This window comes from Pipra filicauda, unplaced genomic scaffold (assembly GCF_003945595.2).
Source record: "Pipra filicauda isolate LSUMZ 115617 unplaced genomic scaffold, ASM394559v2 scaffold24_size8852520_pilon, whole genome shotgun sequence".
Taxonomy (NCBI): domain Eukaryota; kingdom Metazoa; phylum Chordata; class Aves; order Passeriformes; family Pipridae; genus Pipra; species Pipra filicauda.
The window spans coordinates 5,063,390-5,088,728 of NW_024104365.1; the positions used below are offsets into that span (position 1 = coordinate 5,063,390).

Below are 25,339 nucleotides of genomic sequence, written 5' to 3' on the forward strand. Positions count from 1 at the left end.
TTTATTTCTACTAAACTTTTCAACTGCATATAAACAGGTTGATACATATTTGCAAATTCAGACAGCAAAAACAGACCTTAATATAAGGCTTTTAGTAAATGAAAGTTTTAAGGTTTATTTTAAACACATCACATGTTAAATCGAGTCTTTTTTGAAAAATATATAATTTAATATTCATTTGAAATCAAAATATTTGCAACATGAATGTGTTCTGTGGAGTTATTTCCAGAATGACATAGCTCACTGCTGTCATTAGTCAATCTTCCCACATGCCCAGACTTTGGTATATCTTCGAGATGTCACAGTTTATTAATAAACCAAATGACTCATGAGCAGCATAGGAAAAGCAGTCACAGAAGAACTCAGTAACACCTAATGATGACGATGCTGTCAAGTCAACAGGTGATACGAACTAAGAAACTGCAGTTACTCAAAGATAAGGTTAGCGGTCCTGTTTCCAGCAAATACCTACATCTCTCTTATTAAAAGCTGGATACACACTGTTTCAAAATGCCCTGCATTTCTTCTCAGAAATTGTGTAAGCACAATTTAAGTAACAGATATTTTCCACATCAGACTTACTAAATTAAAGGACTACTTAAAAATATTAGGTTCCATCTTGCACATGCTACAGCTATCATACTACCTTAAGTAGGTTTAGCAAATTACTAGGTTCTAAAGCTTAATAAGAGAACTGGCAGCATTGAATAGGCCATTAGAAGCAAACTGAGTGGAAAACATTTCAAGCACGGAAAAAAACAAGTTGCTTTCTGCAATTTCCAGACAAATATATATAAAAAAAAATGTCCTTCAGCCCACTTTGTTTCAGAATTTTCTAGTTCTTCCATCTGTGCTCCCAGCACACTCATCTAGCCTCTTCCTTTACTGAATACTTCAAGGGGCTTGTTAGCAAACCTCAAACTTTTCAAATGTTGCTAGTTTTATTGCCACCACATCATTCTCCCTTGCCCATTTTCCATCTTTGTCTACCACCCAAAACAGCTGTTTATGCTCTAACTCACACATTACCATTTTACTCGGAGATGGTCATTGGTCATACAATGATTACCAAAAAAAAAAAAATCGAATTTGAATATAAAAATAAAGGCCATGAAAAAACCTCCTAACTCTAAGATATTGCAACACAGCAGACATAACATGTAATATGCTGAAAATGGATTAAAAAAAATCATAGAGAAATTAAAACAAACTACGCAATGTAGATAAGCACACAAGCTAGTATTCTGAAACTGTATTCTTCAACTTACTACAAAATTAGGCAAATTAAAATGTTTTCTGAACATCTGCCAAAAATTAATACGCCCAAGTTGGACATTTGGAAAAATACATTTTCATTAATTTTGATGCAACTTTTAATAGCATCTCAAACTAAATCTATAATCTTTTATTAAAATAACAATGATCTTTATCCATGTGGACCTAAAGACCCTAAGACATCCTGTGTTTTAGCAATATAAATTGACAGGTTAGAAACATTCCTAAAGCTAAAATATAGCATTTTCATTGCAAGTTTGAATGACATGGGATGGACAGAAACAAACTGTATTTCTGAGAAGACATTCTCACATAGGTTTTATTGTATCTTTCCTTCAAGCAATCAAAAGAGCAGGCCTGCTTAAGATAGAACCGTAATTAGATTTAACTAGACTTAAGATATAGCCTCCTGACCTTTGGGTTACAGGGTAAATAAGAAAAATGGACACTAAATCTACTGCTTCTGCCTCCTTATTTCTTCTCAGAACCGGTGATTTTTTCCTTCAAGAGGAACTACTTCCCGAGAACTTCCAGTTCACAGTTTTTCAACACTGATTTTGCAAGAGAATCCATGTGTTGTTAAAGTAAAGGACTCCCAGTAATTCACTGGTATTTTGACAACAGCTTTATATCAGAAGGTACTTGATCCAAAGTGGCTAAATAGGCCAGAGAGCAAGGCCAGGAAATTGCAGCTCAGATACGTGTTACAGCACAGATAAACAAAGAGGTGAAGCCATACACCCACACTTGCATCTGTTGCAACACACACCGAAATAAAAGACAGCACAGTCAAGTGACACTGCTGCTCTCTTTTGGTCTTGTCCATACATCTTCTCTTCAGAGGAGAGGATTCCTGTAGCCTTCACCTCCCTGCACAGCTTCTTGGTGAGGAGAAACTTAATTTATCCTCCTGAAAGCCACCCCTTCAGAAGGGAAAGAGCTGGACAAATTAGCTTTTATAGCAAAGAGTACAGAAATTATGCAATTTGAGATTGAAGTCTTATATACTTAGATGAGTTTCATAAAATCACTTGTCACTGTTGCCAGGACTCCAGCATCGTTCCCCCTCTTCCCATTCTTCAGAGAATCCCACTTTCCACTCCTCAGGGCAAGTCAAGCAGCAACTGCTCCCCAGCCTCAGACAACATCTAAGAAAGCGATAGCCAGTGTCAGCTCTGATTGTCAAGAGTGTGACCTGTTAACAAAGTCCTGGTTTCTTCTTGTAAAATGTTGACTTTTGTTCTTAAGGACTACACTGCTCCAGTAAAATGAACAGGAAATCATTCTGACTCCTCTATTCTGCACAGTCTTCCATACTGAACTTCAAGTACTCACGCCAGGAAGAAACTTAACTTGATCCACTACTTCCAGTTAAACCAAGCTGACAAAGCCATACGGGTAAATTTAAAAAATAGTATCATTATTTAAAAGCATCTAGACATTTTGGAGTTGAAAAAAAAAACCCTAAGTGACAGATGTGGAACTTCAGTTGTAAATGGCAGACTAAGCATTATTTTGTACTTCATCTTGGCAATTTGCACCAATTCTGCAGGGGTAAATTAAAAAAAAAAATATTGCTGGAACAGTACCATGTGAAATCAAGAAGAACACAAAAAAGCCAATACAAAAAAAGTTCACTGCAACCTCCAAGTCAGAATAATTCATATTACATTAAAAACCACCAAACTATCTCTTCATTCACTCATCTAACTATATGTAGAATTCAAGGCTACTAAAGGTGTAAGGCCTTAAATTCAATGGATTACAAAAGTTATTTAAAGTATTCATTACCCAGAATTTAACAGTTTTTTAACAATCTTCTGTATGAGACTAACTTAAAAATGGCTAACAGTGTAAAAGGGTTTCTAAATACTCAGAGGAAGCCATTTTATTTTTAATATTCAACCACATTAAGCAAATGCAATATTACCATGAAGAGGTAATTTTATTACTCTAAATTATTTTAAGCATTTGAAGACAGTTCAGATTATTCTTTCCTGGAAGCCTGTGTGTGTATCCATGTATATAAATATACATATGTGTGTGTGTGCATGTATCTACACACAAACACCCATATAGACAGATACATACATCCAACCACATACCTTTTTTTACTTATATTTCAGTTCACCAAGAAAAGGACCTAAACAGCATAAAGGCAACAAAGCTTTGTGAAATTTCTAAAGACTTTCCATAGCTGCAATTACACAGCATGGGTATGCTGGCAAGATAGTACAAGCTTGTCAAAATCTGTCCAGCAATTTTAGTGTACCACACCCCTCTTATCCCAACTACCTAGACAGTGACCAAGCAATTAACAAGTAAACTCAAATTATTTAATATTTAAATCCCTAACTAGCCCAATTGTGAAGCAAGCAGTGCACATTAGCTGTTGCAATTCCACCCCCTCAAGCCCAAATTTAATACACTGACGCACAAACGTGTTATTAACCTGGGGGGTACAAAGACGACAGTCTCACTTTAAAGCCTGTTTTCTTTGCATCAGGCAACACCTAAAAAGCCCTTGAGAGCAAAGCAGGTTCAGAAAACCATTATTGCTCCCTTTAACCAATTTTTTTCTTCTAGAATGCTCCTGTATCCCCTTCAGTAAGTTAAACAGATATAGAAGAGTTAAACAGTTTCAGAGAAAAAAAAATACACTCAAATCCATACGAAAAAAATAAACCTTAAATCCTGGGTTACTGTTTCAACAATGCCTTCCTTAGTTTTTCCAAACAACATAATTATCAGTTGTTCTTCAGTCAAAATGCCAAATACATTCCAAGGGTATGTTTAGAAAGATCTAACAGCAGACAATCTTCTATAACAATTACAGAGTGGAAATTCTTCAGAACTATCAATACAATTCTAAATGATATAATGAATATGAATCCTAAGCTTTGACATTACAGCTGCATGCATATATATATATAACATGCCACATACATGCACTAATACCCTACAATATCAGGACAAGATACATCCATGTCTGTGCATAGCAGACGTTAAATAAACATGCTATCCCGTTTTTTGTTTAGCTTTCAATCAGCAGACAAAATTATTAATGAAACGAGTTTGTATTTACCAGGGATGAGTGAATCAGTATTCCTGAATCTTCATCTGGCAAGCTGAATGCTGTGTATTCAAGGGCATTGTTTTCCCCTTGCTGTTTGCAAATATAACCACAGTTTCTCTCAAAAACTGTACGAATGCCTTTAAACAGAACCACACTTGTAGTGCAACCCATTCCAAAGCTGTTGAATTTTGCATTTCTAGCAGCCCTGATTACATTTGCAGAATGTCTTCTTCCTTCGCTCGACTCGAGTAATTTTCCTGTGCTTTGCAGAAATATTTCTTTGTACAATCCTCATCATGTCCGACATTTAGTATGTTCCTTGACTAGAAACCATCAGCTACTGAAATGTAATCCTATTTGCTTAAGCCCAATACTGCCAAAAATCCAGCCGCAGAAGACAAAAATCAGAGGGCTGATGAAAAGCAAAGGATACCTCAGCTGTAGAAGACAGGAGGCTTTCAGCATGCGCTGTACTCCACCACAGAGGTGAAAAGATATTCCAAAGGGTCACACAAAGAGCTTCTATACTCAGAGATCCTTAAAACATAATCAAAGATGAAAGGAAACTGCAAAGATACTGCTGCAGTTTCTGCTGCCAGCCACAAAGAATCCTCATCTGCTGCAAGAAAGCAGTCTCCCAGAATGCTTAGCACAGATTTCGTACTGGCAAACACTTCTTTACTTGACCTACATGTGCTTTTTCATGTTTGAAACAAAAAGCTTCAAAATAAAAAACTCAAAATATGAAGTGGAAATTCTTAAATCATTGCTGCTATGGAAAGAAAACAGCATGTTATATGCACTTACTTCAATCAAATCTATATGTCAGAGCATGCTATTATCCATTTAGGCAAACCACAAGGGAGCTGAAGGCTGTCTTTACTTTTTCCTTTCTTCCGCGTATACAAAGTGATCAGTTGATTCCCACCTGCCAGAAACCGACTTTATTACTCCTTGATTGCATATAATCAATAGTCATTAAAAAAAAACAGAAAAAAAAGAACACAGCTGGCTATCTAATTCAGACCAACATCCACCTCTAAAACAAAAATACAGAATGAAATTTAAAATACATACATTTCTTGGTTTTATAGTGACTCCCATACAGGACTCTACTCCACATACTGCACTTGTACAAGTACATAAATATTTTTAACTGACACAGAGAAGAAATGTTAAATTTTTTAAACTATTTTTAAAGGCAAGGAATTTGCAAAAAATAACTATCCCAATCCACACCATAATGGTACCAATTACCACATCAGAGATTGCTGGTTTTATATTTTTGCTCAACTGAAAGCACTGAGATGTATTTGCTTATTTACCTACTAAATTGTAAAACTGGATGAAAGAGCGATCTTACAAACTCAGAATTATTTAAATGGAGTTAAAACAAGGTACGTTAAAAGCACTTAAGTGAAGCACTGAGGGTGGGAATAAACAGATTCACACTGTCAGCTACAGATTTGCCCCAGTGCAAATTAAATTATCTCAAGGAAATATTTGCATGCTACAATGATATATTCAGAATAAATATTTCAGACTTACTAGCATTTTTCCCTAACTTCTGCCTAGTTAATACATCTCAATATGCTTCTCATGACATTTCTAACCTAAATGCAATATAATCAATGCGTCCACGTGTTATTGAAAAAAAAAAAAAGCCGAACCAACAACATTTGACAGTTATTCAAGTAGTTCTTGTCAGTCCCATATTCACAAAGGCAGAAGTTAGACCATTTCTCATATTGTAAGAAATTCCAAATGTTTTAAGGCAATTCTGTTAATAATGAACAGCTTTATGAGAAGGGAGAACAAAGAAAGTCATGGTGAAGAATTTGGCACAAATTCTACTATGAAGGACAGAGATACTTCATACCTCACCATGAACCCTTGCACAGCAATGTCTCTGTACCTTCTTCTGCCTTTCCACCTATCCCACTCTCTTTGAAAACAAGAAGTAGGTCAGTGAGGGAAATGCTCTGCTCCATTCACTAAAGCTGGATAAAGATATCCTTGCAAACATGTGAGGGAAAACAGTCATGGGAATTACCATGGAAGGCATTCCCCAAAAATACATTCAAGTTAACTGTTTCTAGTGCAGAAGTCCACTTCATTCCCATCTGAAACGTAGGATTATAGAGATCTGACAAAGTTCAGCGTACGAACATGATATCAAAAGTTAAGAGATCATTAAAAGGAAGCACTATTTGGAGAGTTTTCCATTCAATTTCAAAGACTTCATAATAGCAGATGTTCCTAGCAAAACAAGAAAGTAGCTTATGCCTTAAGAGAATATGCGAAAAATAGGTCAGGTAACAAATTATGCACGAAACAGTTCTCCCAAATGTCTAGAAAATTACTTCACTTGTAAAGTACTAGGTAGGTTGAGGGGAAACAGGAAGACAAAAAGATTTAATTTGGAAGGACAAACATGCGAAAGAATAATAGACTAAGTCAGATTGGAAGTTACCCTGGGAAGTGTTCTAGTTCAAAACCAGTTAAGAGAAAATTTAATTCCAACTATATCTTGAATAAATCCAGCATCATGTTTTTACAGCGTTTTAGAAAACACTGAAACGTTTTTAGAAAAAAACTGAAATGGACTCGGACCAACAAAATGGTAACAACGACATAAAAAGCATTCCAAATAGAGCTTGAAAGGGAAATAATTATGGGGACATGAGGGGTGGGAAGAAACTACAAGGAGAAGGAGAAATTTCAATAGTATGCAATGTAAAGAAGTCTGCCAACAAGCAGACTTTTTATTAAGACATTAATTCAGTGCGAAGTGGGAGTTGCCAGTTTCATTAAGGAGATTCCTGGAATCGTAGTGAGCAACGACACTGCACAAGCACTAACCATCCGGGCAGAAATGTGACACAATGCAATATTATCCATTTCAGTATCATATCTCAAAGTGAAATGGTGTCATGGTTTAGGAATGGTATTCCCCAATTTAGTGTTCCCACTGAAACACTCCAAACCACGTGCTGTTGACGCACTCCCCCCTCTCCCCCTGCGGTGGGATGGAGGGAAGAATTGGAGGCACCAAAGGTAAAGATCATGAGTTAAGATAATAACAATTTACTGGAAACAGCAATAAGGTAAGAAAACAAACAGTAACAGCAGAGATACAAACAGAGGGTACAAGAAGGAGGCAAACAATTCACACCCAACTGCTCACCATGCAGAGCCCAGGGATACACGAACCGCTGCCATACTACACCGAACACAAGAGACCCCTTCCCCCGTATGACCTGAGGTGGTATAGAATAAATTCTGGGTCCTAGTCATGACCCCTCCTGGCTATTGCAAAAATTTAACTCTGCCCTGGCTGGAACCAGGACATACAGGAGGTTGGAAAAATTCTTACAAAGGTCTGACAGCACTTTACCAACTGAAGAGAGCTAAAAGACAGCCCAAGGTAGGTAAAAGTCTTAATCCAATAGCAAAAAAAAAAAACAAAACAAAACAGAACAAATCAACATATGAACAAGCCCAGACTGTACATACAAGCCAAACTGCCTTTGGCTGAGCCTGGGTTATGAAAAGGTCTTCTTCCATAAGGCAAAGTGGAGGGGAGGAAAGTAAGGCTATAAGGAGGAGACAACACTAATGCCTGTCTTCTCTTGGTTTATGAAAAAGGGCCTGCACCAGAAGGCTTAGAAAGAGCTATTTGAGTTAGGGATGTAATATTTGCAATATATACTAAGCCAGTCAGCCTGTTTATATGGGCAGCAACAAGCTCCTCCTTGCTATATACTATATTGAATCTCTACTGACAGCACTATGAGATTCCCAAAGATAAAAAAATTAATTAGTCATGTTAGTCCTAAGTTGTTCAAAATCATATATTTTTGAGACATACTCTTTTGGACAAGTAATAAAGAAGAAACTCGAGTTCCCTTCCAAAAAAACCATAATTGCTTTAAGGGTCTAACCACTCCTCTGATTACAGTAGATGACTAATAATCACTTTGCACTTGGGAACTGAAGGATTTCAAATCAACATGTCAAGCAACCCTTTGACAACCAAACGAATTCCAAGAAGCATAATCACAGAGGTACAAAGCAAATGTGTGATAGCAATCAGACAGTTCAAAACAATGTTTAGAAGTTTCCATTTGACACTGTTTAACATTTATGAAGGTTAGGGAATCAACCTGGGTTGACTTAAAATCTTCAGCTCATCCTACAGAATTCTCACTATCAAAATGAGAACTTAGAGGCACCTAGACAAAAACTGAAATTTGAGAGAATAGAGATCAAATTTGAGAGACCTTCTAAATGAACGTGTTACTACAAGACAACATGGACATTCTGTCTTCAGAAAAGCCACCACTAAAGGAAAACACTTCATTAAGATAAAGGCCCATATCTGCAAGTGAACATACTTCAGGCAGGACTCAAGCCCCTAGGTCCTACCATAAGAGCCATAAAAATATCCTTAGTCTCTTGAAACGTTAGAAGTAGGTACTTACATTTTTACCTACAAAGTTCTCAATGACATTTAAAATGCCCAAACTGATGCCATCTTGACAGGAGTGAACATCTGGTTCCTCAGAGATCTTAGCACATCCTGACTAAATTCAGCTTTTCACAAAACATGATGAATATTTGTCAGTGGAGCACTACCTTCCATCTGGCAGCTGCCTGTATATCAGCTCAGAACAGTAGAGATGTGGGCCTAAAGCCTCCTCAGTCCAAAGATGAAAACTAATGAAAACTAACACCACTCTTTGGAGTGCCTTAACAATCCAATGATAGTATATCAAAGGCAACATACTCACTTCTGCCTGATAAAGCTATGCTGCAGGAAATAACTGAAGATCTAATAGCCCTGCAAGAGTAAAAAGAAGTGTATGTGCAACAGTTCATACTTAATAGGAATGGTCACAGAGGAGAAGAAAATTCAGGTGCTGGTTCCTGTTGCTGGTTCAGTCCTGCACTGATTGCTTCATGCAGATTTTATAGAAGAGTTTTTTCAGGTTATTCTCTTCAAGAACTCATGTTCTTTCATGTGTCTTTCTGTCCTGAAAGCTGCTTTGTGGGTACAACAGTGAATTTTACTCTGCCTAAAGAGTAAAATTCTTATGCACTTGATTTGTCAAAACTAGTCAGAGCATGTGTTTGAATATGAATTATTCTTCGTAAACCTCATATCCACTTTCCAAAATGGCAAGGAGGAGGATACAGAAAACCACAAGTTGGTCAGATTCACCCCAGTCTCCAGGAAAATTATGATATAAGCCCTCCTGGAAGCCATTTCCTGACATATAAAGAATAAGAGTATATATAAGTTCCAAGTAGACTATATGGATTTACCAAGGACAAATTATGCCTGATCAGCCTGTTTGTCTTCTGTGATGTGATGGTTGGCTCTGTGGACTAGAAGACTAGAAGAAAGCAGTGGATGCTGAATAATGTTAGTAAAAGAATGCTTCTGACAGTCTACCATAGCATCCTTGTACCCAAATTAGCTAGATGTGGTCTGAATGAGTAGATAAGGATGACACCTCGTTGAATAGCAAGTTGAACATGCTGAGCAGGCTTCTCAGTACAAGAAAGATATTGGCCTATTAGACTGAGTGTAATGGAGGCCATCATGATGGTTCACATATGAGAAAAATCTAAGAGATCTTGCATAGCTCAGCCTTAGGTGAAGGCTAAAAGGACATCTTACTGCTGTTTGCAATACCTAATGGGAAGGCAAAGAGAGGAGCCAAACTGTTCTTGAAGATACAGTCACAGAACAAGATGCAACAGATACAGAATGTTGCATTTGCATAAAAGGATTTTTCTACATTTTTTTTAAGCATGACAGTTGACAACTGGGGTTAAAGTATTTCCATTTTGTGGATATTAAAACTAGATTGTCACAGCCTCTGAGCAACCTCCTCTAACCAGATCTGTTTTGAGCAGGGGATTGCACATGGTGACTTCCAGAGATTTGCCTTTCAGCCTGTACATTTCCATGAATCTGTGGCAGTACACTGGGTAATCACACACTACCCACTGAGACAGAGAAAGAGAAAAGTTCCAAGAGAACTCCATCCTTCAAAAGAAAGCCAGTTTGATTACTCCAGGAGGTAGTCTTGAGAACAGCATGGTTAAATTTCCACGTAATTTTGACTGATGATCTGTACACTTAGCAAGGCCCTAAGAAGAGATTTGCAACCAACAGAAACAAAAAACTACTGTGACATTAGAAATACTGAGTATACCACCAGGCTTAAGACCAGCGGCAGTCTATCATTCATATAGGATACCTCTAATGACAAGGATCTTATCAAAAGCAAAAAATAATGCTTATGAAAATTAGAGCAAGGTGTAGTTCCATCCTATCTAGACAAGCAAGCTGTAGAGGCTGGCTAATATCACAAGTTTCTTTTAATTGACAAACGAGGGATTGTTTGTGTCTATTATGCTTTCTATACATCTAGAGAGGTGAGGAGGAGGCATAAATGATGCAATCTAAAACATTCTATTTGCTGACGGAGAGATGCACACAAATTTTAAACCCTGCTAATTGCAAAATGCTAAATATCTTAGCTAATAGTTTTAGCTCACATAATTGAGAGCTGCAGAAAGGTCAGTCTTCTCACAAGTCCATTCCTACAGGACTAACAACACTTTCATCCACAGATGAGCACTGGGATCTGTCAGTAAAGCATGCATCTAAGTTCAAACTTAAGTATACCTTGAGGATAGGCATACCAAGAAGAACCCAAAGAACTTGAGGAATTTGTCCAAGTCAATCTAAACTGAACAAATGAACGTTTATTGCTATGACACAAAACACCTACTCCTTTTAACTGTTTTACACTGCAACCATAATGTAGGATTTCTGATATTCAAATATGCTCCCTGAACTCCATCTAGTGGTCACATAACTTTCAGCTTTCTGAAGTTGAAGTGATAAGATAACCACAACACAGAATTATTATTATTATTATTAATATTAGAGAGCTACCAAAAATGTCACTAATTATAGGACATTATTTTCAGGAACACTGGTGAAACCACGATAGAATAAATAATGGTCGACAACAGAGTAGATTAGGAAAAAAAAAAGTTAAAATCCAGTTTTAGAGCAAGTTTACTGTGTTCAGATAAGAGCAGCAGAAACTTCAGGGCTCAGACATCCTTTTATACTCTTAATTCCTCAAGGAGGTTATTCAGACTCAGGTTGTTCTCCTTCCCTTTGTTCCAACCTCGGTGAGGAACAAGTTCCAATTTCCCCTCCAGCAGACCATTTGCTGCCCAAATACAATGCTGCAAGTATTGTCCCTTGAACTTTACCAGCAAGACTGTATACAGGATTATTTGGGGCTTATTTCCTATTAGAAGTCTCATATTTCATGTGAGGAAAAACTTACTCGATCATGTTATATATTCTGTCTGGGAAGAAATTAATATACATCATTATTGAGCCACATACAATGACAGGGAAATAACTCTGAGGTGATACCAAACCTGGCAAGCAAAAATCCCAAGACAATTTCTGAAGGAAACTAGAATAGCATCCTTCAAATAATTATGATGTGTGTCATCTATTCATTAACCTGAATGCTCTTTTTAAACTCACTGACGTTTGAGGTCCAACACAGATTTAAAATCCCTCTTGGACTAGCAAACAGTAAGATTATAGCCTCCTTGAACATTCCTTAAAGACAAACATACTGCTATGATTTTCAGGCAAACCACCTACTAAATCAGATAACATGACATTGCACAAGTATTGCAGTCTTCCATCATCCCCATATCACCATTGGCCAATCAGAACTCAAATCAGTCCAGCAGTTTAATTACCTAGGTAGCCTCATCTCCTCAGATGGTAAGACTGATGGAGAGATAGACAACAGGTTAGCAAAGGCATATAGAGCTTTCAGAAAACTCCATAAAAGAGTCTGGCGAAATAAACACCTGTAGAAAAGTACAAAGATCAGTGTTTACAGAGCCATTGTGCTGTCCACTCTTTTATATGGATCCGAATCATGGGTCATCTACTGCCACCACCTGCAACTCTTAGAACACTTCCATCAGTGCTGCCACCATACAATCCTAAACATCCACCGGTCAGATTATGTGACTTAGTACGTCTGTTCTAGAACAGGCAGCACTTACGAGCATTGAGGCCATGTTGATGAGAACACAGCTGCGATGGGCAGGACACGTCTCCAGGATGAAGGACCACCGCCTCCCTAAGATCTTGCTTTATGGTGAACTTGCCACTGGCTGCCACAAGAGAGGTGCCCCGAAAAGAAGATACAAGGACTCCCTGAAACAACATCTCAGCCTTGGCCATATTGATCTTCATCACCGGTCTACTCTGGGCTCCAATCGGGAGGCCTGGAGACACACTACCTATAACACTGCTGCTTCTTTTGAGAACGCACGCAGGATCGCTCTTGAGGAGAAAAAACGCAGAAAGAACCGTGTCTTGCCGATACCACCTAAGGAGTCTTTCTGCTGTGTCTTTTGCAACCAGACTTGTCTATCTCGCATTGGCCATTTTAGCCACCAGTGCACTTGTAGCAAATGTGGGTAGAGCCCTTCCCAAATCTTCGTTCACGAAGCCTAGCCATGAGTGCCAGTGGAGATGTGTGCAAGTATGTCTGACAGAAAGACATCTGAAACACCGCTTGACAACATCACTGTAGTGGGGCAAATGAGGAATGGGCTAGATGAGGTGATTTTCAATCTTATTTTCACAAAGCTTCAGTTCTGTATTATTCTATTGCCTGACTGTAATGTCTTACCACCATGCCCACAAACAAGCCTAGAAAGGCATCAAGTGAAGTGCAAACAGATCCTTTGTCAGTATCAGCACCCTGGTGAAGAACAGTACTACTTCTGAAACCAAGGGATATAAACACCATTATGCAACATTAAAGAACAAAGAGCATGAAATAGCACTGGCAATGTGGGTAAACTGGAAAATGGACGACAACCTTTCAATCACCTTAAAACTAAAGCCTCTTTCCTGTATGTTGATATCCACCACGTTAGCCAGCATTTCCATTTGACTTTTGATTTCTTCACAAACCTGTTAAAATGAGACCGAGAGCTATCTTACTAGCCCTTGCCACTCTCGTGGAAAACACCCAGCTCTTTCTGTGGAGCTCCTGCTTTTTTTGTTCATGTATGTTTCAGTACTCCTTTCAGCCTATGAAGGGCAGCTGCGCCTTGGGTAACCAATAAGGTAGCAAGATCATATACCTTCATGTCAAAACACAAGCATCCAAAGGCAATGGAGGCTTTGGATTTGCAAGCTGAAAGTAAATTTTATGTCTATAAACTCAGACACGTTAAATTCCAGGGTCCTGAAATCAACTACATTAAAATTTGTGTGTTATAACAAGTGAAACATATTGCATCCCTGCCCTGATGTAACCAGATCTTTAAATGCCTTCTCTGCTTAAAATTATGCAAGCATTATCTATTCTGATTAAAATGTGTCACTCTTTGTTGGTGTAATAATTTTATAGTAGTAGAAATATAAGCCCCCGTCTTATCTCTGAATTTACCAAGTAACTCCTTCCCACCTACAGAGTACCTGGAAGTACCAAAAACAGTTTAGTATATGCCTCGAATTTCCAAACCTAGATCACTATCTGGCAACATGCCATTTCTTTTGAAGTCAATAGCCACACCTGAGTATCAAAAAGCACCCAGAAGTACACAAAGCAGCAGCCAAGGATTATTTATTTACACTAATGGATCTATATTACAGGCTTCTCTGTACTCTAGCAGCTAGGATCAGTATTACTCCTTCTCAGGTTTGTTGTGACTAAATTGATACATTTACCTTTTTTTTTTTTTTTGGGTGGTTTGAGTTTGTTTCTCTTGTTTTCTTTAGGTTTGGGGAAGAGCTGTGTTTTAAAGCACATGTAGGTACCTTAATTAATTTTATGTGAGGTCACTTCATATTCCCACAGCATGAACAATTATGTTTCTCAGTAGAAGAAATTTCAAAAGGGACTATTTGATTTCAACTTGTAGGGACTGTAACAGTGTTCATTTTTCCCAAAAAATTTCAAACAAGTTTAGAAGAGTGAGATATCATTTTTAAAGGTGACCAGTTTTGTTGATTTGGTGTCCTACATTTCTTAATTTCTAGTATTCTTTCCTAGAATTGTTACTAGAAGAACTTTTCAAGAACAAATACAGTTAGGAGAAAAAAACAGTCTAAACCATGTTTCCTTTATTTGCTGAGAATTATAAAGTTGTCATTTCTTCCAGAACTATCAATATTGAGAATGTTGTATGCAACAAGGTCTACTTTGCATTTACCTTTCCACAGAAATCCTGTGAATCTGATTTTTCCAGCAACATTCAGCCTCAACTAAATTATTTCTTCCTCCTCACAGTCTCCAGATTGAAAAATGATCCAGAACTTTCATGTTCTTTTTTTGACACAGTTGCAGCAGTTAAATAACAAATTTCCTTCTAAAACTACCTGGCATCCTTTCTTTCAGCTAATGAGTTGGAAAAAAAAATAAAAATCTAGCTGGTTCTCTAATAGGATTGGGGCCTTTTTGTTCAGAGAGGGCCCCAACCCAAAATGTGGTCTGGACCCAGAAGCTTAAAGCTAGAATTCCAGAAAAAGCCTCCATTAACACTGACATCAATAAGTACTCCAGTCTGAATCAGTCTGCTATCGGCGTGAGCCATAGATGTCCTGAAGAGAGCACAGCAATGGGTCACAAAGATGATGAAGGAACTGGAGCATCTCTCTCATGAGGAAAAACAGAGAGCTGGGAGTGTTCAGTCTAGAGAAGGCTCAGGGGGATCCCATCAATCTGCATCAATACCTGAAGGGAGGGTGCAAAAAGGCCAGAGCCAGGCTCTGCTCAGTGGTGCCCAGTGACAGGACGAGAAGCAATGGGCACAAACTGAAACATAGGAGGTTCCCTCTGAACATCAGGAAACACTTTTTCACTGTGAGGATGACTGAGCACTGGCACAGGCTGCCCAGGGAGGTTGTGGAGTCTCTATCTTCGGAGATATTCAAAAGCTGCCTGGGCGCAGCCTTGGCAACTGGCTCTAGGTGACACTGCTTGAGGCAGAGGGTTTGACCAAACAAACGCCAGAGGTGTCTTCCAGTCTCAGCCAACCTGTCACTGTGTGAGAGAACCACAGCACTCCGTGGCATCACATCATTTGCAGAGGTCTTTCCAGCTGCACTTTTTTTTTTTAATTATTATTCTGGATATTCACCACTGCCTTAAACAGAGCCCTACTCACAGAATGGAAGGATGTTTCACCAGCCTGAGGTGCCAGATCCAGACTTTTCAACAAAGGTTTTTGATTTCTTCTTTCTTATTTTTCCCCTTACTTGAACTGTCAGGAATCTCTGGAGGCAGCAGGAGCCTGCAGAAGACAGTATCTGGATTCCCCATTCCTCCTCTCATATCTGATTTATTAAACACTGATGAGGAGATGACAAACTGTTCTAACAGACATAATAATTCATCCTTATGCTAACAAAGAATCCCATCCCACACACCTTGCAGTCAGATTAAGATTTTTTTATTTTCTTAATGTTTCTGCAGCAAAGCTGATACTTCTGTCAACCAGTCACAATGAGAGTATAAGTAGAAGACAACCTCAGCAACAGATTTCTCTGACCGAATTTTTGTGGTCCACAACAGTTTTCTTCATAAAACCCCCTCCAGAGCTCCTGCTCAGCTTTCTGAAGACCTTTAGACATCTAGCAAACTTTTTTCCACAGCAAAGTCCATTGTACCAATGAAATTTTGACCCTTGTTTAACACAAGACATCTAGTCTATAATGTTAAACAGGTTAACATGCCTGTTAATTTATTGGGGGTTTAATGCTAGAGGAAATCTCTATTTTGAGATAATAGATGCTCATTTTCATTCTCACAAAAGAACTTTGAAGATTCTGAAAGTAAAATAAAATTAAAAAATAAAATTCAATAGCTTTCTTAGGATGCAATACCTACCACTATCTCTTAGATTATTAAATTTTAGACACTAGATACATCAGTACCTCTAGACTAAGACAGAATGTAAGCCTCCTTTCACAAAACTACGTATCTTCTAAATTAAGGTCTAAAATAAGTTACATGACCAGAATTATTGGAGTATCTTCTCATCTTTAGATAGAAATTATTTCAAAAATACTTCAATGAGAAAAGCATTGTGTAATACATGGACTACTTGTGCAATTTTATGTCTTTTCTGCCTTGCATAATTAATGTTTTTATGGACACAGACAACCTAAGGGGGGGGGGAAGGGAAAACAAATTTGTCTTTACTTTGTCTTACAAATGAAGGAGTTTTGCCTTCAGTATCCAAATGAAGTACTTGCAATCATTCAACCTCAAAATCAAAAAAACCCACTAGCTAAGGAAAGAAATTTTACACACATTTTAATATATATTATTTTTTAAATCACTGCATTAATAAGTTCTTTGACCACTATGCAAAAATAAAATTAGTAACTTTATCCAAAAGATCTTATTCGCTGACAATTTTTATTTCCCTTAGGAAAGGTAAGCAGTAGATGCCATAAACTAAAATAACTTCTTCAGAGTTGAGTACTGAGTTTTTTCCCCAAGTAAAGTTCAACAGTTCAGGGTAAGCATTACCATTTGTATCGTGTTCCAAGACCGAATGTGTTAGGATGATGTTCATTGCCAGCAAAAATTTTTCCCTTAAAATCTTGAGTGTCAGTTCTCATCTCCCTGCTTTCACTCATCCATTCATAACAATTCGCTTCTCCCAGATTCCTTACATATACAATTTCACGTTCCATTTACAAAAAGCTCAAGCTTCATCCATATTTCCAGCTTTTTTACAGCTCTAGAAGATCCCAGCCTTCCCTCATCCCTTCACCATTACATACGACTTTTGAATTCCTACTTTCCTAAAGGAAGTCGTCAACTATCCTTTCTACACACACACTACAACTGAAATCTGGCAGTTAATGAGGTTCCAAATACTCTGTTCATCATATACTGAAAAGCCACTTTGCAAAGGACATAAGTCCTCTGTGCACAGGGCATATTAAACAATATATGAATCAGAAAGGAAAATACCAAATCAGAATAAATAGTACATAATTCTCCAAGTAACTGTGTTTTTGGAAACACACCACCTTAAAAATACTGTAATAATACAGCATAGAGTGCAACTCACCATCTTTTTTTATGGAGTTGAGGTTCACAGGAAGCTGAGATCAGGACTGGAAAGACGAAGTTGACATAAGTTTTTTTAATAGAGAAAGAACATCAGTGAGTTTGAGATCACAGAATCACAGATTATGTTGAGTTGTAAGGGATCCACAAAGATCATCAAGTCCAGCTCCTGGCCTTCATTCTGCTCAGCCACTCCTCATACGGCCTCCCCTCAAGGCCCTTGACCATCTTCATTGCCCTCCTTTGGACGCTCTCTAACAGCTTAATATCTTTTTTATATTTTGGTGACAAAAACTGCACACAATATTCAAGGTGAGGCCGCACCAGTGCAGAGCAGAGCGGGACAATCCCCTCCCTCGACCGGCTGGTGATGCTTTGCCTGATGCCCCCCAGGACATGGTTGGCCCTCCGGCTGCCAGGGCACTGCTGACTCATATTCAACTTGCCATCAGTCAGGACCTCAGGTTCATTCCCAAGGCACTGCTTTCTAGCACCTCATTTCCCAGCTTGTATGAACACATAGGGTTGCCCCATCCCAGGTGCAGAATCCTGCACTTCCCCTTGTTGAACTTCATATGGTCGGTGATTGCCCAGTCCCCTAATTTGTTGAGGTCTCTCTGCAGGGCCTCCCTGCCTTCAAGGGAGTCTACAGCTCCTCCCAGGTTTGTGTCATCTGCAAATTTGCTTAGTATCCCTTCCAGTCCTGCATCCAAGTCATTTATGAGATGCTGAAGAGCACAGGGCCCAAGATGGAGCCCTGTGGAACCCCACTAGTGACAGGTCACCAGTCTGATGTTCCCCCATTCACTATTACCCTCTGTGCTCCACCTGTGAGCCAACTGCTCATCCACCACATGATGTGTTTATCCAGCTGTGGGCTGGACATTGTGTCCAGAAGGATCCTGTGAGAAACATTATCGAAAGCTGTACTGAAATACAAAAAGATTACCTCAAGTGGCTTCCCTTGATCAACTAGCTGGGTTACCTTGGATAAGCAGGACTTCCTCCTCATGAAGCTGTCCTGGCTGTGACCAATGCCTGCCTTGTCTTACAGGTGTTTTTCAATACTACACAGAATAATCTTTTCCAGAACTTTAACAGGCACTGAGGTGAGACAGACAGGTCTGTAGTTTCCAGGGTCCTCAACTCATTAGGAAATCCAACCATTGTCTTTGAGATACACTGATTTTCCCCGTCTGAAAAGCTGAATTTCTGCATTTCTGCAAGAGTTTTAGAACTCAAGAGCTCTACCAGGTATCTGAAGTTAACTTATAAAGCCCAAGGCTGTCTTAAGATACCAGTTCTAGCCTTCAAGTTATCAAATCTATTTTACACATCCAAATCAAAAAAAGAAGAGCTGCACAGAGCAATTTGAGAATAACTCATATTTCATCCTGCTTTCCCATATCTCGAGTTTCTTCTACAGAATGTTAATTTTGACATGGGGGAAACAACTTTTGCTGCATTATCTGGCATATTTAAACATTTTCATTATCTGCATATTTAATAAGGGCATTTGATTGACAGCAAGGCAAAAACAGATTAAATTTCATATGCTAAACATTATCTTAATTGCTTATTATCCTTTAATATCAGCTTAACTTAATACAGGGTAATTTTGTCACTGAGATAAATTATCATTAACATACCATTGAACAAGACACCACATACACCTCCTGAAGTCCTACTGATCTGTATGGAACATGACTGGAGTAACTCTCATCACCACTTAAAGAGATCATTTCCAATTATACATAATACTAAAGTGGAATTGAAAACTGCTCTTGGTAAGATTGCTGGTTTAAGAGATAGACTTGTCATCCCCATAGTCTTCTCCCTCAGATATAAATGTATTTGGGTGGCCAGAGGCATCAAATTAAGTCACGTGTCAAGTCTGAAGTCAAAACAACATCAACAATGCACAAGAGGATATTCAGCAAGGATGTCAAGCAGAAAATAGAAAAAACTGAACCAAATAATCAAGAAAAATATTATGTGCCTCACACCCTAATGGAAAGCTGACTGTCAAATAAGTTTTCAGTTTAGCCAACCGAACTGTACTTGTCTGTTCAGCAGACAGAAAGAACGTATGAGATGTCAAAGGCTGACAAGAAAGCTGGCTTCATTCTGTGATGAAAACTAGTTTGGCAAACCACAGCTGTTTCATGTTTTTTTTCTATACAGTCAAGTTATTTAGTGTGTCAGCTGACTAAAGTCTTTAGTCCCAATGAAGAGCAATCTGAAAATTTAAGATATACTACTGACATGCTGTTTTCAGTCCTCTTTCATCAATACCAACTTAAGAACATTTATAAAACAGAAAAAAACAAGCATATTTTAGTAATATGAGCTAATAAACCTCTTTTAAAGATGGGAAAAAACTTTTTTTACTTTTCTAAGTCTAGTCATACATTGTTGGCTGTAAAAATGGATGTAACAGTAGCCGTAACAAAAAGTTAGAGAATCTACTCAAGCTCAGAGGTATTCACAGTTCACTTTTATCTGCTACTGCAAGTAGCGACTGGATGATTTGCATCATTGCTCAGCACATTCTGCTGCAGAGATGTTCAGTCAGAAGTGATATTTGGTTGTACAGATCTGGACAGATCACCCACCATGAACTAGTAGTTTGAATTCTTTCCCACCTCCAGATTCTACACTGCAAGCCTAGTTAATGGAAAACAGCTTCAGTAGTTTTTCAGTACTGGAAAACCTCAGTACTTCCTCACAAGCAAGTGATCACAGAAAGAGCACATTAGTAACCAATGCTGCACTATGTCTCAGTTGACAAGCCAGTTCAAAAAATCCTGGGGAGATGCTCTATAGAAGAGCTTTGAGATGCAGCTTTGGAAAGAAAGTGGGTCTTTAAAGCCACACATCTGAATAGAATACTCCACTATTATAATGCTGCTAAGACTCCTTTTTTCACCAGATCAGCCCAAGAGATTTTTCAGATAACAAAGCCCAGAAACATCAACAGCTAAGAAACAGGTCAACCAGTCAAACTTACAGAAGCAAAGACTTTTTAAAAGACTTTTATAGCAAAGAACAATACTATCCCACCTAAACTCCTTTAAAAAAGTACAATTTCATTCCAAATATCGCAATGTTCAACAAAAAGAGTTACAGTACATTAACAGGAGGAAGAAAATGTAGAATGTAAATGTAAACCTGCAAGTACTAGCCTTTTATTTCATTATTTGAGCAGTTTGTGTTCAGGAACATTGAAGTTCAGTGATAAAATGAACAGTATTTATGATTGTAGGAGAGACATATCAGCAGGGTCAAAACATGTCTGAAACGGAAAGGTGAACTTCAGCACTAGACTGTACATGAGACAAATGGGGATTTTGCTTCATGCATCAAGCTAACAGAAAAGGATCACAAACCTGATATGAATGTTAAGTCACAATGAATGGTAAGTCACTAATTTTGCTTTATAAAATACTGATGAAGACCTTATCCAGAATAAGATTAAGCCAGTACACCACTTCATAACTTCACTTCTTTATTCGCCATAAAATTCTACAGAATATGCTGTTATGGTATAAATACCTGGGATATCAGTGTCTATCACCCTACTGTGTATTTGAATTAATTAAAGAATCATTTTCCAACTCATCCCAATGATACTAGTCATAAGTGAACTAAGGAAAAAGCTTCTCAAGGTAGACAAGGGAATGGCAAGGTTACCAATTACTGCAAAAGAAACATTTGTGTCATGAAAATACCTATCTCTTTCATGATCCCTCAGTGCAAAAAATATTTTAAAATATATATATATACATATATTCTTCTTCCACTCTTACCAAGAAACACTTGATCCCTGGGGAATTGCTAATACATTCCGAATGTTCATTACATGTGCATGCGCTAGCACCTTGTGGAAAGCTGTCAGTATCCAGGTGGACCCCCAGCTGTGCATATCAGGTCTTTTATAAATTACATCACCCATATTTAAGAAAAGAGCAATTTAATTTTAAAGCCTTTGTTTTATTAAAGAGAGGTATTCGTCTTTCAATCACAGCTACAGTATTTGTTACTCTCACAACACACAGCTATAACAAGACAGTGTCCCGAAAGGCAGTTTAAAAAAGTTAGACAAGACCATATTTAGCATTAGCAAGAGCAAAACACAAATGACAGATCAGCTTCCAGGATCAGGAACCCCAGCACCAAAACCAATTTACTAACACAGGGTTAAGTGCTTACTGAAGCATTCCCCTTGGAGATAACAAAACCACAAGAAAAACAAATGCATACCATGAATAAGAGCCTTAGGAGAGAAGCTCTTAAAAGTCTTGCTGAGGCTGTTTAAGATGTCACCACCTGCATACAGACAGGTCAAAAAAACCTCTCTCTCTCTCTCTGTCCCAGATGCCTCCGTTCAGCATCTAACAGAATCACAGAACTGTTAAATGCTGGAAGGGACCTCTGGAGATCATCCAGTCCAACCTCCCTGCCAAGGTAGGGTCACTTAAAACAGGTTACACAGCAACGCATCCAGGTGGGTTTGGAATGTTTCCAGAGAGGGAGAATCCACGACCCCCTGGGCAGCCTGTTCCAGTGCTCTGCCACCCTCAATGAAAAGCAGTTCCTCCTGATCTTGAGGTGAACTGCTTCTGTTTTAATTTATGGCCATTGCTCCTCGTCCTGTTGCTGGGCACCACTGAAAAGAATGTGGCAGCATCCTCTTGACACCTGCCTTTGACATATTTATATGCACTGATGAGATCCCCTCTCAGTCTTCTTTTCCACGGACTAAACACCTTAACGCAAATTTACTTTCAGCAGTTCAAATTAGATGAACGCGCTGAATTGTGCACTGAAAAAGGCAACTACCATGAGCTAGTACGGTACAGACAGCAGGGACAAACAACACACTAAAACATTCCTGCTACACTTGCCAGCATTCATCTTCCATTCTACACGACACAACAAAAAACCTGCGTATTAGTTGTAAAGACAGTAGGAAGCAACGAGTTGAAAAATCTCTTTTGCGCCGCTATTTCGGCACACACGAAAGCGCTTCGGTCACGTCAGGCCGGGAGCCAGCTGCGCCCGCTCGCTCCACAGGTGAAGTTTGCAGGGATGGGGCGGGAGCGCCCGGCCGTGCCCGCCGGGCGCCGCATCCCACGGCGGGCGCGCTCCCTCGGCGGCCGGGAGCGTGCCCGCTCCGCCTGCGGCTGCTCCCGCACCTCGCCCCGCTGGGGCGGCCAAGGAGCCGCAAAGCCCGGGAGGGATCAAAGCCCGCACCGCCGCCGTGACATCCCGGGAGAGATCGAAGGGCCCGTCTCCCCCTCCGGGAACACCGCCGCAGCCCCGAGAGGCCCCGGCCGGAACCTCGCCCGGGCAGCCGCCGCACTCACCAGCAGGACGGAGCCGCGCACCACCTCTGAGACGCTCTGCCGCAGCTCGGCCGCCGTGCCGGGCTTGCTCAGCGCCCGCGTGAACTTCCGAGTCTCCGGGGCCACGAGTGCCATGGCTGCTCCTGCCTCCGCGCCCGCCCGCCCGCTCCCTCCCTCCCTCGGCGCGGGGCCGCCCGCTGCCCTCCCGGCGCGGCCGCCGGAGGGACGGTCGGACGGACAGCCGGGGGCGGCCGTCGAGGGGCGGGCAGGGAGCGCAGCTCCGCCGGGAGCCTCAGGCAGCCCCTCCCTCCTTCCCTCCCTCCTTCCCTGCTTCCCTCCCTGCCCTGATTGGCGCGGCCGCCAGCTGGGCGGGGGGCGGGACCTCGCCGTGCCCACCTGTTCCCGCAGCGCCGCTCTGATTGGGCGCCCGGTTACCTGCCCGGCTGCGGCTCCGCGCCCTCATTGGCTCAGCGCGGACCCGGGACGGCAGCGGGGGGCGGGGCCGGCCCGAGCCGGAAGTTCCCGCCCAATGCCGAGCGGCACCGCCCCCGGCGGGGAGTGGCGGCCGCGGCTCTGTCCCGGTCGTCTGCCCGGGCTCTGCCCCCGTGGCTGCTGCTCCTGTTTGTTCCTGTATCAGGGAGGGAGGTGATCCTGCCTCCTCTGCTTAGCCCTAGAGAGGCCACATCTGGAGTGCTGTGTCCAGCTCTGGGCTCCTCAGTGCAAGAGAGACATGGAGCTCCTGGAGGGGTCCAGCGGAGGGCAACAAACATGATTAAGGAACTGGAACATCTCTTTTTGGGAAAGGGCGAGGGAACTGGGCCTATTCAGCCTTGAAAAGAGACGACTGAGAGGGGAGCTCGTCAATGTGTGTAAGTATCTGAAGGGAGGGTGCCAAGAGGATGGATCCAGGCTCTTCTCGGCTGTGCCAAGAAATAGGACAAGAGACAGCAGGCAGAAACTGATGGACAGGAAGTTCCTGAACATGAGGAAGAACTTTACTGTGTGGGTGACCATGCACTGGAACAGATTGCCCAGAGAGGTTGCGAAGTCTCCCTCACTGGAGATGTTCAAGAACCACCTGGACACAATCCTGTGCCATGTGCTCTGGGATGACCTGCTTGAACAGGGACATTGGACCAGATGACCCACTGTGGTCCCTTCCAACCTTACCCACTCTGTGATTCTGTACCTTTAGACATACCCCACACATACGTGGAGCTGTATAAGTGAGAGGATCCAAAAACTTGGATAATGGGTGCTGGAGCTGCAGCACCCTCAGTGTGGAACAAGTGCATGCACCGCTCATGCATCCAACTTTGTCTCTGAGGTTTTCCTTTGTACTTTTTTGTCCTCATGAAAACATCTTTATTGATGATTTAGATGAGGGGATTGAGTCCATCATCAGCAAATTTGCTGATGACACCAAATTGGGAGGGAGTGTCGACCTGCTGGAAGGCAGGAGGGCTCTGCAGAGGGATCTGGATAGACTGGAGAGATGGGCTGATTCCAATGGGATGAAGTTCAATAAAGCCAAGTGCCGGGTCCTGCACTTTGTGCAGCGCTACAGGCTGGGCACAGAGTGGCTGGAAAGCAGTGGGGGTACTAATTGACAGGTCAACATGAGCCAACAGTGTGCCCAGGTGGCCAAGAAGGCCAATGGGATCTTGTCCTGTATCAAAAATAGCGTGGCCAGCAGGACCAGGGAAGTGATCCTTCCCCTGTACTCTGCGTTGGTGAGGCCACACCTTGAGTATTGTGTTCAGTTCTGGGCCCCTCAGTTCCTGTTCCAGAGAAGAGCAACAAGGCTGGTGAAGGGACTGGAGCATAAGTCCTATGGGGAGAGGCTGAGGGAGCTAAGAGAGGAATGACCTCATCAATGCATATAAATATCTCAGGGGAAATAAGTTAATCAGGAGAAAATGTCGGGCAAAAGAGGTGGTGCCAGGACGCAGATTGGACGTGGCACTGAGTGCCATGATCTAGTAAATGGACTGCTCAGTGACAGATTCTATGATTCTATGAATAGTTTCTATTTGTAGGCAAATTTGCTCACATGTCTTCGGTCGAGTAAGGCCCACAAAGGTGATGAGGGGTCTGGAGCATCTCTCTAAGGAGGAGAGACTGCAGTGAGCTGAACCTGTTTAGTCTGGAGAAGAGAAGACTAAGAGGGAATCTCATCAATGCATATAAATATCTCATATTAATCTGTCAAAAGGGTGGTGCCAGACTCTTTTCAGTGGTGCTCAGTGACAGGACAAGGAGTAATGGCCATAAACTAAAATAGAAGAAGTTCACCTCAAGATGAGGAAGAACTTCTTTTCTTTTAGGGTGGCAGAGCACTGGAACAGGCTACCCAGGGAGGGTGTGGATTCTCCCTCTCTGGAAACATTCCAAACCCACCTGGATGCATTGCTGCGTAACCTGCTCCAAGTGACGCTGGGGTTGGTCCAACCCTAGGGGTTGGATGA

General features: G+C 40.7%; 1 protein-coding gene across 13 annotated transcripts in view; it reads right to left on the reverse strand.

Annotated features, from left to right (window-relative positions):
- DOCK9 (dedicator of cytokinesis 9) overlaps positions 1-23,123 on the reverse strand; it is a 114,627-nt gene extending 91,504 nt beyond the window's left edge. For 9 of the 13 annotated variants that reach the window (XM_027741027.2, XM_027741024.2, XM_027741019.2 and 6 more), the window contains exon 1: positions 4,361-4,958. In XM_027741027.2, coding sequence (XP_027596828.1) covers positions 4,361-4,522 — 162 coding nt within the window. In that variant the 5' untranslated portion in view covers positions 4,523-4,958. Of the gene's footprint in view, positions 1-4,360; positions 4,959-22,892 lie in introns of those variants that run through there. The other 4 variants (XM_027741032.2, XM_027741026.2, XM_039381957.1 and 1 more) reach the window with 3 other exon arrangements.
- Between the last annotated feature and the right edge of the window lie 2,216 nt (positions 23,124-25,339).